We start from the raw sequence: 13,098 nt of genomic DNA on the forward strand, positions 1-13,098 counted from the left end.
CAGCTGTTCTTGATGCAACATAGACTCATAAGCCATTCACTCTTATCCTCCCTACTAAAAACAACAAGGAGATGAAATTGAATTAACATCCAGAGCTGGAGAGAGAGAGGTTGTGTGCACACGGTGAAGATGCAGATGGGGAGAGTGGAGTCACGGGGGACAGCAGCAGCCGCCTTATCCTTCTGGAATCTCATGTAACCATGGAAACTTCCTCAATAGAATCAGGCAAGTATGAAAGAATTGTGTGAGCGCACGTGTGTTTTGTACCCCCCGCCTTTGCCAGTCCAGCGAACAATCTTTCTCTTCCTCTTTCTGATCGTGGTGTTACGCCTACCCCATCACTGTCACATTAATTACTCAATAATTGAAAAAAAGGAGGGCGAAGTCGTTTACGGACACATGTTCCTAATGCCTACAGGGAAAGAGCATAACCTCCACAGCCTCCCGAATTAGCCAAACCGCTGTCTTGTCTAGTTTAAAACTACAGCTAAACAAAAGACCAGAAAACCTTTAGGAGGACAGAGCCCCTCGCGGGAGCCAGCCGCTAAGTCACGATGCCCTACGTTTCGGTCGTCCCTCCCGACTCCCTTACCTTTGTTTTCGGCCTTGACCTCCTCCTGGAGAAGGTCGTTCTGCCGGTTGCCCAGCACGAAGGCCAGGAAGGAGAGGATGAGGGCGTCCAGGATGCCGATGATGGCCAGGATGTAGGCCCAGCGCACCGAGCAGTTCCCCAGGGTGTACTTCCCCGTCTCCTCCCCGCACATGTCCCGCACCACCTCCGCGTCCCAGCCGTCCGGGAAGATCATGCACCCCAGGACCAGGCACACGGCTGCCAGAGAGAGGGGGAGTAAGAAAGGGAAGGGGGGCGGGGTAGATGGGGTTAAGGGGAGCAGGGGAATAAAGATGGGGATGAGGAAGGTGGGTAGAGAAAGGTGGATTAGATGAGTCAAAGGCAGGGAGTTGCAGAAGAGCGAGAGAGAAAGATGTTCACGCACTGCACTCCCCGTAGTACAGACAGGTGCAGGGTAAAAATAGCAGCTCAAATGTAGGGAATAGAATGTCCCCACGTGCTGCTTCAGTGGTCCCCGAACCGTTTTGAATTCACGTACTCTGGAATGCAAAAAAAACGGTTGAAACGATCTTGTTTCTGAGCGTGTGACATGGTGTTACATCATCAGAGCAAGCTTCGATGTCTCTCGCTCCTGTCCCTCATACACACACACACACACACACACACACCAATCACACACGCGCTCAGGCACACACACTCACTGAGAGACAACAGACCCCCACATTTCTTTCTCTGAATCGAGGGATTGACGCAGATTACTGCAGACCATCAACCCAAGACACCAGGCCAAACACACTGTCTGTCAATCTGTCATTCTGCCATCTTCATAGCTCCAATATCATCTACCTTCTTATCATTTATCAGTTGCTACGCCTTTACAATTGAGTACTCTAAATGTACTTGGCGTGGTCCATACTTGATGAATACCCAATAATGCCAAGGCCTGTATGACTTGACTCCTCTGGATCACAAGGGAAATACAAGAAGTGAACTGTCCTTACATTGTTGTGTCTCCCTCTGGCTTAGTCCTAATTCATAAACACAGACCATTAGGGTTATGGAAGCTAATCATACCCTTAAAAACTAGGATGAATTAATTTGTTTGTATGTGAAAACCACCTCAATCTATCTGGCTGATTCATGCGGCTTATCACAGTTATCAGACTGCAGTCCTGGAGGGCCACAGTGTCTGCTGGTGTTCAGTGTTTCTGCACTTAAGTGATTCAGTTAGTCACTGATTGGCTAAAGAGTCTGCACACCTTGTTCCCAAGGCCTTTAATTGGCTACTGATTGAAAGGAAACCACAAAAAGCTTCAGACACGGCTGCTCTCCAGGACAGGAGTCTGGCACCCCTGCTATATGTGGATCTTTTATACAAGCCCTGATTCAGATTTAATGGAAGAAAGATGAAATGCAAGTGCTGGCACAGGATCTTGTCTCAGAGTCAGAGGGCGTGACAGAAACACGTTCTGCGGCATTACCCTCCAAGATTTTATTGACCTTTGTCACTCTCGAGCTAACGTCCCTGTCACTGTCAGGCTCTCCTTTTTCACACGCCAACTTTCAGGCCCATTTCCTGCACACGCATGACCAGACGTGTGCTGTCCACCGCAGGGCAGCCAGCTCTTCACCCATATACGAGTACTGCCCAACACGAGCGGACGTTTGGTCCCTGCAGTATGGCACCTTCTGATCAGAAGGTGATCCCCTCCTCTATCCATTACCCTCTTTGCTTTCTACCATGTATGATACAGACGTGGTGTTGGCATCATACCAAAAAATTTACCAACATCTCACTGTGCATTTGCCTCATTAAAATATTTGTATGCTTTTTTTTTAATTGCCAAAAAAACCTTTCCATAAAAATGTAAGAAACAGCGTTTTTAATGAAGCGAAGCACAGACACACACGAAACGCAGCAGCGCTCGCGCATCTGAAACGTCCATTTATCATGAGAGCACTGTAGCAGTGTGCAGGCTTTATTAGCTTAAGTACACATGGGCCGCTTGGCAGGAGAGGAAAGCTCCCATACGCGGGGAGCAAAATGCCAGCAGATGGTGACTGTGCCGGGGATGCCGTTGCCAGATTCGGCAACGCAAACAAGGCCTCCGGCGCGCTGCAGACGGCTTGCGAAAACCTGAGACTGGGGACTAAAATTAAAGTGTGCGAAGATGGCATCGTACTTTTTATTGCGTTTTTCTTTACACGGCACGCTTATTGGTCGCAGGCAAACAGTTTGGTCCGTTATCTTTCCCAGATAGCATCTCTGGTGGCGTTAGCGCTCAGAGACATGGAGGATGGCTGACGCGCTCCCCAGAGTGCCCTTGCTCAGGGAGGGAAAGGGGCTGTCGCCACATGGGCTCCTGGGTGCAGATGCACTGGAGTGGGCGGGGCCATTCAGGGAAGGGAGGGGCTTAATGGAGCTGCTGGCAGGGAGTGGTAGCATATCACTGGGGTTACTACAAACCCCACCTCCTGTGGAAAGGATAGAGAAGCACAGAAGCCACGTCCAGTGATGTTTGGGGCAGGATCTTCTGTAACTTATGGGTATGATAGGATCTTCTGTGACTTACAGGTATGATAGGATTTTATGTAACTTACAGGTATGATAGGATCTTCTGTGACTTACAGGTATGATAGGATCTTCTGTGACTTACAGGTATGATAGGATCTTCTGTAACTTACAGGTATGATAGGATCTTCTGTAACTTACAGGTATGATAGGATTTTCTGTAATTTACAGCTATGATAACATAACGTTCCCACCACACAACATTTCCCAAGTTTTTTAATAAGTGGTTTTAAAAACAATGCCAACATGGGGCTGAACATGTTCAGTTCTCACCCTAATTTGAGATGCCCAATTATCCGCAGAAACCGCAGACGTGTTCAGGCGTGAGCCCCACTGCCGGTTTGAGAGGGTGTAGACACCCGCGGTTCTCCTCCAAAACACATGGCGTCACCAGCTGCTTCTTTTCACACCACAGCTTACAGCCAAGCTCTCACAGAGTGGAGTCGGAGCTAGACCTTCCATGTGCGGCTTTGACTTGCAGCCCATGGGTGCTCGATCGACCGGCGCGGGTCGCTGAAGAGCAAAGAAACATGAACGCTCAACCAACTGGACCCTCCCGTACCCTTGATGATGCAATCCTCAGCTGTGCATTGCCTCATGGAGCTAACGGCCGCGGTCGGCGCTGGCACTGGCTGGATTTGATCCGAGACTGTGGGGCTCGTCCATGCAGTGTGGAGCCTTAACCACCCAGCAGCTCCCAAGGTTTTCAGGTTGCTGAGCTCATTTACTCAATTACAAGATCTGTGCGTCTTTCATCTCCTAATCCAAAATGATAAGAAATCTCTGCTAAGGGTGGGTTCTCTGAATTAGAGCTAGTGTTTTTTTTTAATTGAAAAGGAATTTAAAAGAAATGTGTCCAAGGTGTTGAATGATGGGTAGTCAGAATACATCAGCACACTTATGTTCACTGGGTCATGGGGGGTTTTGGCAGTTATTTTTCTTACTTACAAATAGTGCACAGAATGCATAGCTAATAGCAATGCGTAGAGAAGTCACTAGTGAGTTTTCCATGTGCGCAGTTATATATATATATACTTTTATATTTTATATATGCTTATATACTTTTATTCCTGTCCTCTTGAAACACTAGTTTTTTTTTTACCTCCCTGTCTCAGCTCTCCAGATGAGTAATGATTTTTATCTCAAGGTTCTTTCCTTTGATCTTATTCTGGGGCATATAGTTTGATTAATTTTTGATAAAAAAGGACAAAGAGAGAAAGGGAGAGAACCTCAAATGTGGAACAGAGAAAATGGGAACAAGGGAGATCGAATGACAAAAAAAAAACACACACACACACACACACACACAAAGGGACATTGGAGAGACATGGAGTTAGATGAATTCATCTTCATTAATTAATCTTTGACTTTAGACTATTTGTGACATGCTAGGGAAAACGTGAAACAATAGACCATTATTTTGGGTCACTTGTGTCTCTATACCCGTTTATCCTATAGACGGCCTCGCCTCCCAGTGAGAGCTGACTTCATTGGCTCTACTGAGACGTTTAATGGTTTAACACTGTAGCCCACACTCACGAAACATCTCCCTGTGTAAAAAAAAAACATAAATCTTTAAACAATTTGATGTAAAATAGCTAAAGCCCCAGAAGAACATTCTCTGAGGTATTAGCGCTGGTTGTCCAGCTCGGTGAAACCGCTGTTTCGAGGCCCTTGCGGTGCTGTTACAGAGGGAATGCTGCAGACCCGCCACACAACCGTCCCATGAGCACCCGGGGCGTCGCTTTTCCTTGCCCACCCTTCAACCGCCGTCGCATGGCGCTAACCGGCACCATCCTGCTTTCATGAGGGCGTACAGAAGTGGCTTACGGGGTTAATTCCCTACTGGTGAATGAACCACTTTTCAAAGAAAATATGGCATCGTCAATCTCAAACATCCTCACTGAACCCGGCAACTGCCAGGAATGGGTTTCAGTGATCAATGGCCGTCTCACAGTGGAGCCAAACCCAGAAACAAAAAAGCCAAACATTCCAATTCATATGAATGAAGGAATTCATTAATTTGTTGATTGATTCATTAGAACAGTAAGGAGTGAATGGCAGCCTGTAGTAAGATGGATTCAATAGGTCTAGTCTAAAAAATGCACAAATGCTAAAACAAACACACACACACACACACACACACCTCACAAGCATTTGATCATGGTCATGGACATTCGCCATCCCTCCTGCTCACATAGCAGTAGATAAACGTCCCTCTGACTTTACCCCCGGTCATATCCATTTGCACAGAGTCCACTTCCATCTGCGCTGCGTGCTGTGACGGGCCTCCTCACGCGCTGACGCTGCTGCTGACCCGTTTGGGTAACTGAGGTTCCTGCCTGCAGCTCAGCGGTGCTGCTGTGGGCCTCTCTACCAGCCCCCCGGAATTCAATCTGCATGTGCCCCTTAATGTGTAGGGCTGCGGCTGCGGGTTCAAAGCCTGTGTGGAGAACTGCCATTGTGACCAACTGGACTCAACCTGAATTGCTTCAGAAAAAAGATACAGCCATATAAATGGATAGTTTGTAGGAAAATGTGCAGGTTGCTCTGGATCAGGACTTATGTAAAACAAACCAATTATGTAATGCATTGCAATTTGATTAGTTTAAAAATTGAAGTCATAAAACTGAAGTCACCAAACACCAAAGTGTGAAATAATCTTGACTTGTTGGACTTAGGCCTGGATTTAGCTAACATTTGTCCTTTGTTGTCATTAGGAAGATGCATGAAGTGAACCCACCCCCTAAAACAAACCGGGTCGGCAGGACTCGTTACACGCGCGGCCGAGCCTCGTTAAGTCGACAGCTCCGGATTCTGACAGTTCGTTTTTCGTTTTTGCCTGTGAGATTGAGAGGAGGCGTACACTAGCTCTTTCTGGCATGGGGGGGTTGCTGGGGGTGTGGTGCTGCATCCCCCGTGATGAAGGCAGACCAGCAGCCAAAGGAAGAAGCTGTCTAGTTCCAACTGACTTGTGAACTCTGCGCGCGTTTGATTGTGAATGGTGCTGTTTGCCCGCAGGAAACACCCCCCCCCCTGTTAGGCTCTCAGAGATGTCTCTGTCTGACGGCCGTGTGGAGACACCGGGACTCCCTCCAGAGTCCCTGAGAAATACTAACGCGCCCCCCACCCCCGACGCTGATCCAGTTCCCTGCGCTTAGCCTGCTCAGCGCGTTTGGCCTCAGGTTGAAAATCAATGCGGAGAATCCCATTCCGAAAGGCACAGGTTCTTTGAAGTTGTTGTTTCACTGCCCCCCCCCCTGCCCATTTCTGGACTTCAAAGGCGGCGGTGTGCTGAACAGGCCGAGGGCCTCGTGCTGGCGTTTAGGGCCGTGACGTTCTGGGGCGCGGTCGCCCCGCCGCTGTAACCCGTCCGGCGAGGCCGGCCTGGTCCGTGCGCCGCTGGAAGCCCGCGAAGGCCGATCCCGCTCCGTGTCCGCTTGTTTCTCGACAGGCTCGCCAGAAATGAGAAGCTCTCTTCTGAGGACGGGTTGGGTCAGTATAACCGAAACTGTAAGAAAGGGCTGCAATAGATTGGTGACCGGTCCAGAATGTGTTCCTGCCTCTTGCCCAATGAATGCTGGGATAGGTTCCAGCACTCCCCGCGACCTTGACCAGGGTGAGCGGGTATAGATAATAGATGGATGGTTTGTGTGTGGGAAAAATGAAAAAAAAAAATCCATGTTTTGTCCACACTTTCCGCACTGATTACCCTATCACAATACACAGAGAAGTACAGCAACAGCAATTCTATTAAACACGATGCTAATCGAGCATATAAAAACGAGACCTGCTGAGTTATAGCGCTAACACGCTACACAGAAGAAAGTGCCACAGTTCTTAGACCGCCTCCATCTCAGCATTTTCAAACCAATGCAAATTTACAGCAAGCAACACACATTAACCATCTGGCTGCAGCCATTTTAATGACCTGAATCACACAGGAGTTGATCCCTCAGGTGGCTTGCCCTCTTCCACTGAAATCCAGATGCATTGTGGGTATGTGGAGGGAGAATACGGGTCCGCCCCTTCACAGGCTCAAGAAAACTCAGTGCTGACAGAGCAAGGGCCTGCATCACAACTTCTTTGGCCTGCCTGACTTGCAAATCTAACCCTGTTTGAATCTGTGAAAAAGGTTATCATATCTTTTTGTTCCTTTTTATGTTAAGTTCCGGGGGCTCTTTGATCTTCTGTTCTGCCAAATGAAAACTCAATATTTGCCATTTATTTGATTTCATGAAGCATTATAAAACAATAAAGGAGGGTTCTGCTATCTTAATGGAATCTAGTGCAGTAGGGGAGAAAGGCTGTGACTGCCTCATAAATACAGAAATGACTCGCCACAAGCACCGGCTGGACCCTGTGGTCCCGATGTGACCAGTCTGGTCAATGCTGCGGCTCACTGCGACTGTGCTGCCATTCTGACTGAAGTTTTTTTACTTCTGTTTTGGATAAATACTTTGTGTGTACTGTGTAGAAAGCCATGTATTATTATTATTATTATTATTATTATTATTATTATTATTATTATTATTATTTAGTTTAAGTTTTACAGGTTTTTAAGTATCATAATTGATTTAATCTTGTCAGGGCTTGGGTGGATTTAAGACTTTTGGAGGCAGAGTGTGATTTGGGCAGTGAATGAACAGGCATCTGTCAGCAAAATCTAAATGGACCACTACTGCTCGCCGTACCCTCTTTCTTCAGTTTGAACATCCCTGCAGGTTTTTAGGGAACTGTAAAGACCGGGGGAAACAGCGGGGACAGTACTACCCTCCAGATAGGAGAAGAGTCTGACCCCTCCAGTGCAGAGCTGAGGGAAGTCTCAGGTGCACTTAGAGGACTGCTGTAGTAGCCTTTGTGTCAGGGGAGGTTACACGACTCATGTATGTGCCTTTCTTTTTGGAGCATTCTGTAATCTGATTGAATAACCCCAATTCAGGTGCATGTATATTCAACTGATGGGCACTGCCACACCAAAATGTAGTCACAGACAATAAAGTGCAAAGAAGAGGCTAGGTGCCAATGTTTTGAATCAGGAAATGTGTTGCTGACCAGACTAGGCCAGCTAGTAGCTGACTGGGCAAGCTCACTGGCTTGCTCATATTCACAGAGCATGCACAGAGCAAGTCACACAATGAAGAAAGCATGTCCCTTTCATATTTCAGACTTAAAGACCCTTATGGACTTATGTGATTTCAAAAATGATTTCAAAAATAAACTATCCCATGTCCTTCATGAAACATAGAGCAGTGTCACAATAAATTAAACACTGTGCTTCTCATTACATTAAGACTGCGGCATATTTTTAATTCACCTCGTGTTTTTTGCAACCGTACACAGATGGTTAGACTCCTTAAATCATCAAGTCCCGTGGCTTTTTAATGGAATTCATCGCTAATGTTGAGCTTATGTTCCCTGACAGAGATCATACCGGAAACCGGAATGTGTTGTTTTGTGCAATTATTGCAATATGGCATCACATGAAATTTTCACAGAAGCATGGTTTGGAATTAATAGATTCGTACATTCCTTGGTTTCTTTGTTAAAGAAGTCATACTTAAACATGCTTCATCTGTTTCTTAAGTTGCTTAAGAAAATAGTCTTTTTGACAGTCATATTGGATGGTATTTATGAAACTTTGACATCAATGAACATCAAGTCTTTTAGATGAGGACGTGTAAGTGCTTTAAGTGTGATTCCTTAGTTTACCCCTTATGACTATTGTCAGATAAATGACGGATGTTGTCAGTAACATTGTGACAAAAAAGGCACCCCAAATGAATGTAATGCTAGTAATCTGTTGTAGATTATCCAGTGCGATATACATACCAGGGTTTCTTTGTTTGGTTCATTTTGGATAGGGTTTTTTCTAGCTTACATCCCACCTACACAAAACCTTTTGAGCACAAACACATCAGTTCTGCAGCTCTACAACAAACCGTTTGCAGACAAAAGGGCTGCATTTGTTCGAGCCCCTGATAATCTGAACAAGAAATGATTCATTGAGCTCATTTCTACAGAACAAATCTACAAGACAATGAACACAAACCATCAGGCATGCATGTCCGCTACCCATCCGGACCATGCCAATGAACCAGGGCCCAATGGAATGGCAGCTCATACAGCGTGCGTATATGAGGCAGAGAGGCTTGCTTTCTGAAAATGCTGTTAAACGCAGGTGAAGTCTTTGATTTCACTTGAGTCCTACAGCTCAGGGTTTGTTTCACATGTGCTAAGTATTAATCAGATAAAATACTGAGTGATTTTTCAGAGGGGGTGCCCCCACTGCCCTGGGGTGGGGTAATTCATTATAGGTCGACGGGGCAGCCTTGTGGAGTGGGGAGGAGGGAGAGGAACAAATGGCTTCATCAATGATTCAAAACCTTAGGCCTAACCTGGGTGCCCAGGGGCATCTTGGATCTTTGTTGAAAATGAGGGGTTTAATATTCATAAATTCACACGAGATTGCAGTTTAAAGGAATCGGACGCCTGGAAGTATGTAGGGCTCTGTGTGTGTGTGTGTGTGTGTGTGTGTTTATGTATATATGTCTGAATGGATAGACTGTAGCCGGACGGTCGGGACAGTGCCCTCTCCTGTGTTCTGCGAGCGCTGTCCATTCAGCACCTTCAGCACGTTGGTGTGCTGCAGGACCACGGACAGCGCCGGCCCCTCTCACAGGCCGGGTGGCAGCTGTGGCTCGTTTCCAGTCACCACAGCTGCTGCCCACTGCCTAAGTGACTGGGCTATTTAAAGGCCTTGTCTTTGGGCCTGGGGAGAGAGAGGGATCTGGCAACAAAGCCGAAGCCAACCAACAAAGAAAACAAACCTTTGGGACTCTTTTTTCAATTTTGGAAGATGTGCCCCTTTGTTGTCTTTTTGGGAGCTGTTATTTCGGTGTTATTGTCCTTGTTCTGCGCCCCTGGCCTGTAAGGGTTTAATTACAGAGGGTGGGCTCTCGGCGTGTCCTGTGTGTCGCAGCCGTTGCAGCGGTGTTGCGCGTCTTGCGTCACATGCGCCCGCAGGCTGCAAACGGCCAATCGGCCGGAGCCATTAGGGTGATGAGGCGGTGGATGCCGCATGGGTCCCCCGGGCCCCGCGGGCTCTGGCACGGTCAGGATTACACACTGCACCATGGGGCACGTCACCACACTTTAGCTGCATACGCTACCCTTTGATAGCACATTTATCTATTTATATATAGAATTTTGCATTCATTTCACGTGCTGAATTATTCTTTAAGGCTAGCAAAGCTTTCTAGTTGACACATTGTTCCTTCATGTTCACCTTACCATTTATGTATGTTTTCCCATTTAAATATGAGGAATACGAGACTTCAGCTCCCGAGCATCCCCCAGTATATATATTTTTTCTTACTCATGAATATTCATCAGCAAGAGAAGGGAAAACAGGGCTACGTGTCACGGTTCACTCCACAGGAAACATCTGAATCTGTTTCATTAATATTCATGAGTTTATCTCCTTATTTCTGTGCAGTTACTGTGAAGGAGCTACTGTTTTCTTTTTTTTACAACAGAGGGATGGTTAGAAGCAAAAAAATGTTTTCATACTGTTATCAAGTGAACGAATGCACATTCGTTCGAGCCTTGTTGAACCAATCGTCATATTATATTTTGTCAATAAGCATGAGTGCTAAGTGTGGGGCCCGAGGCATTTCTACACCGACTGCCAGCAAATGGCGTTAGTCTGCCAGAGAGTCCCCAGAGAATCCAGCGCTGCTGAAAGACAGAAAGGGCAAAGTCCAATCTCATCCTTATTTTAAAAAGAAGAAAAAAACTCCTGGTCGTACGGTTTCCCTGGAGACGTGCCACAGCGACTCCAGGCAGCTCCGAAAGGAGCACACAACCAAATGTATTTAAAAAGGGAACCGGCTCCTGGGAGAGGGAGAAGGGCTTTCTACAAGATTGAGTGGAGCAGAATAACACTTTGAGGAATTACATATTGTGGTAGTCAATTTGATTGCTTTTTTTTCGTATCGATTTTAGTAGATTTGATCTATGCGTTTGAAAGTACGCTCTCACCATCGTGGTTATGTTCAGAGTGAATAAGCTAATGTGACAGCTCCACCTGCTACAGTACATCCCCACTCCTGCCCAACATTCTCCATGAAATAAGCACTTTTGACTGAACTTCAGCATGCATATGCTTTCAGTATTTTTAGGTGGACAAAACAAAAAGCTGGTGAAGATGTAGATTTTTCTCTTCTTCGTTTATCTGGCAGTGGAATCTGGTAGAACAAAGCATTCTTTCTCTGATGCGTTGTTATATTAGCATATGTTAACGGCATTATTTTTAAGCCTTTAGGTCTTACCTCTCCCGCTTGTGATTTCTAATTATAGTCACTTCTCTTTGACAATATTTAACGCCACATGAATATCAGTGCAGTTGAATGCCTACAGTTAAAGAAGAACAGACGCAAACACCATGAGCTGACAACACCTAAAACCATGGACTGGACTCTACATTGCACCCCTTAGAACTATAGTATAAACGCATTGTTGACTATTTCATTTTACATTACACTCTCTGACTTTGTCCAGTTCCTACACACTTAGCATGCAGAAAAAACACAAGCCTACCTCACCCTACCATACTTTATTGCATAGATCAAAATTACCGGTGTCCAACCATTCCAGTTGTCAAATTCATGAATGGCACGCTGATTAAATATATAGTATATATAGCATTATTATGTCTAAATGTCAAACAACAAACACACAGACACACGGGAGAGAAATGTAAACCCAACTGCACCTACATGACTAACACACAGTGTCAGCATTTACACTGTATGCACATACGCTGTGTGCATGCACCCCACACACTGTGTCACCAGCCCAACATGTGTCTTCCTCATGTACTTTCTCTGAGGTGCACTCTCCATCCCCACACATGCAAAATGCATGCTATTCCTAAGCGTGGTTGGTCACTATTCAGACACACAGACTTTGGCCGCTGGTACTCAGATTTGATGTGTGTGTGTGTGTGTGTGTGCGTGTGTGGGAGGACATGGATGATGGGAAATTGGGACGTGCTGATATGAGCAAGAACCAGAGAGACTTGAATATAATGAGGGAGAAATGAGACAGAATGAAAAGGGGGGGAAAGAACATAAAAACAACCAGCAAGACCCAGGAGGTGGCGGCGGCCATGTTGTTTAACTTCGGCCCTTTCCCTGCTCCCCCAGGCTGCTCCCGCGCCGAGCCGGGCGTGAGAGGGTTAACGCCGCTTCCACCCCGGAGCTTAATTACGCTCTCTGAAGACGCGGTCAAACGGCTAGCCCCCCCCCACCCCCCACACTCCCTTTCTTAATTTGCTTCTAATTGAAAAGCTGGCACTGCGGGTCCCCCTCCCCTGAGACGGGGCGAGCCGGCTTTCGGTTCGCGCTCGGCGGCGGTCTCTCTGAAGGGCCGCGCGACGCGGTACGAGACCGCGGGCTCTGATTGGTGCGCGACGCGGCAGCCGTGTGATAGATCGATAATGCGCGCGGGAGCGCGCCGCCTCTGTGGCCGTACGCGTGACTCCTCCCCTTCGCCCTCCTCGCGTTCCTGTACCAAACAGCGAATTATAAAAGCAAACTAATGGCAACTCAGCGCAAAGCCAGGCTATCAGCTACCAATGAGAATCCTCAGCTGCTGACGCCAGGCATTCCTGCAGCAGCGGCCCTCTGAGGAGGATTCATTGGGACTTTCAAAGTGGCCCCGGGGGTTGTATGAGTACATACCATAAGTTGTTTGATTGAGTACTGCTTCCACATGGGTCCACACGACAGGCACTGAAACTATCCCCGGGCTTTCCTGATAAAATCTATCATTTCATATGGAATGCTTCACAATGTGTGTAAAATGCTGTGGTACCGTGCTGCCTGAGTTTTATTATTTGGGGGTTAGCCTTTTAATAAGACGGGGGTTAGCCTGAGCTACAGTCACCACC

General features: G+C 46.8%; 1 protein-coding gene across 3 annotated transcripts in view; it reads right to left on the reverse strand.

The window, feature by feature from the left end:
* lhfpl4a (LHFPL tetraspan subfamily member 4a) overlaps nt 1-13,098 on the reverse strand; it is a 46,744-nt gene that overhangs the window by 13,035 nt on the left and 20,611 nt on the right. For all 3 annotated transcript variants that reach the window (XM_064305417.1, XM_064305416.1, XM_064305415.1), the window contains exon 2: nt 593-829. In XM_064305417.1, coding sequence (XP_064161487.1) covers nt 593-829 — 237 coding nt within the window. The remainder of the gene's footprint in view (nt 1-592; nt 830-13,098) is intronic.

Source organism: Anguilla rostrata, chromosome 13 (assembly GCF_018555375.3).
Source record: "Anguilla rostrata isolate EN2019 chromosome 13, ASM1855537v3, whole genome shotgun sequence".
Classification (NCBI taxonomy): domain Eukaryota; kingdom Metazoa; phylum Chordata; class Actinopteri; order Anguilliformes; family Anguillidae; genus Anguilla; species Anguilla rostrata.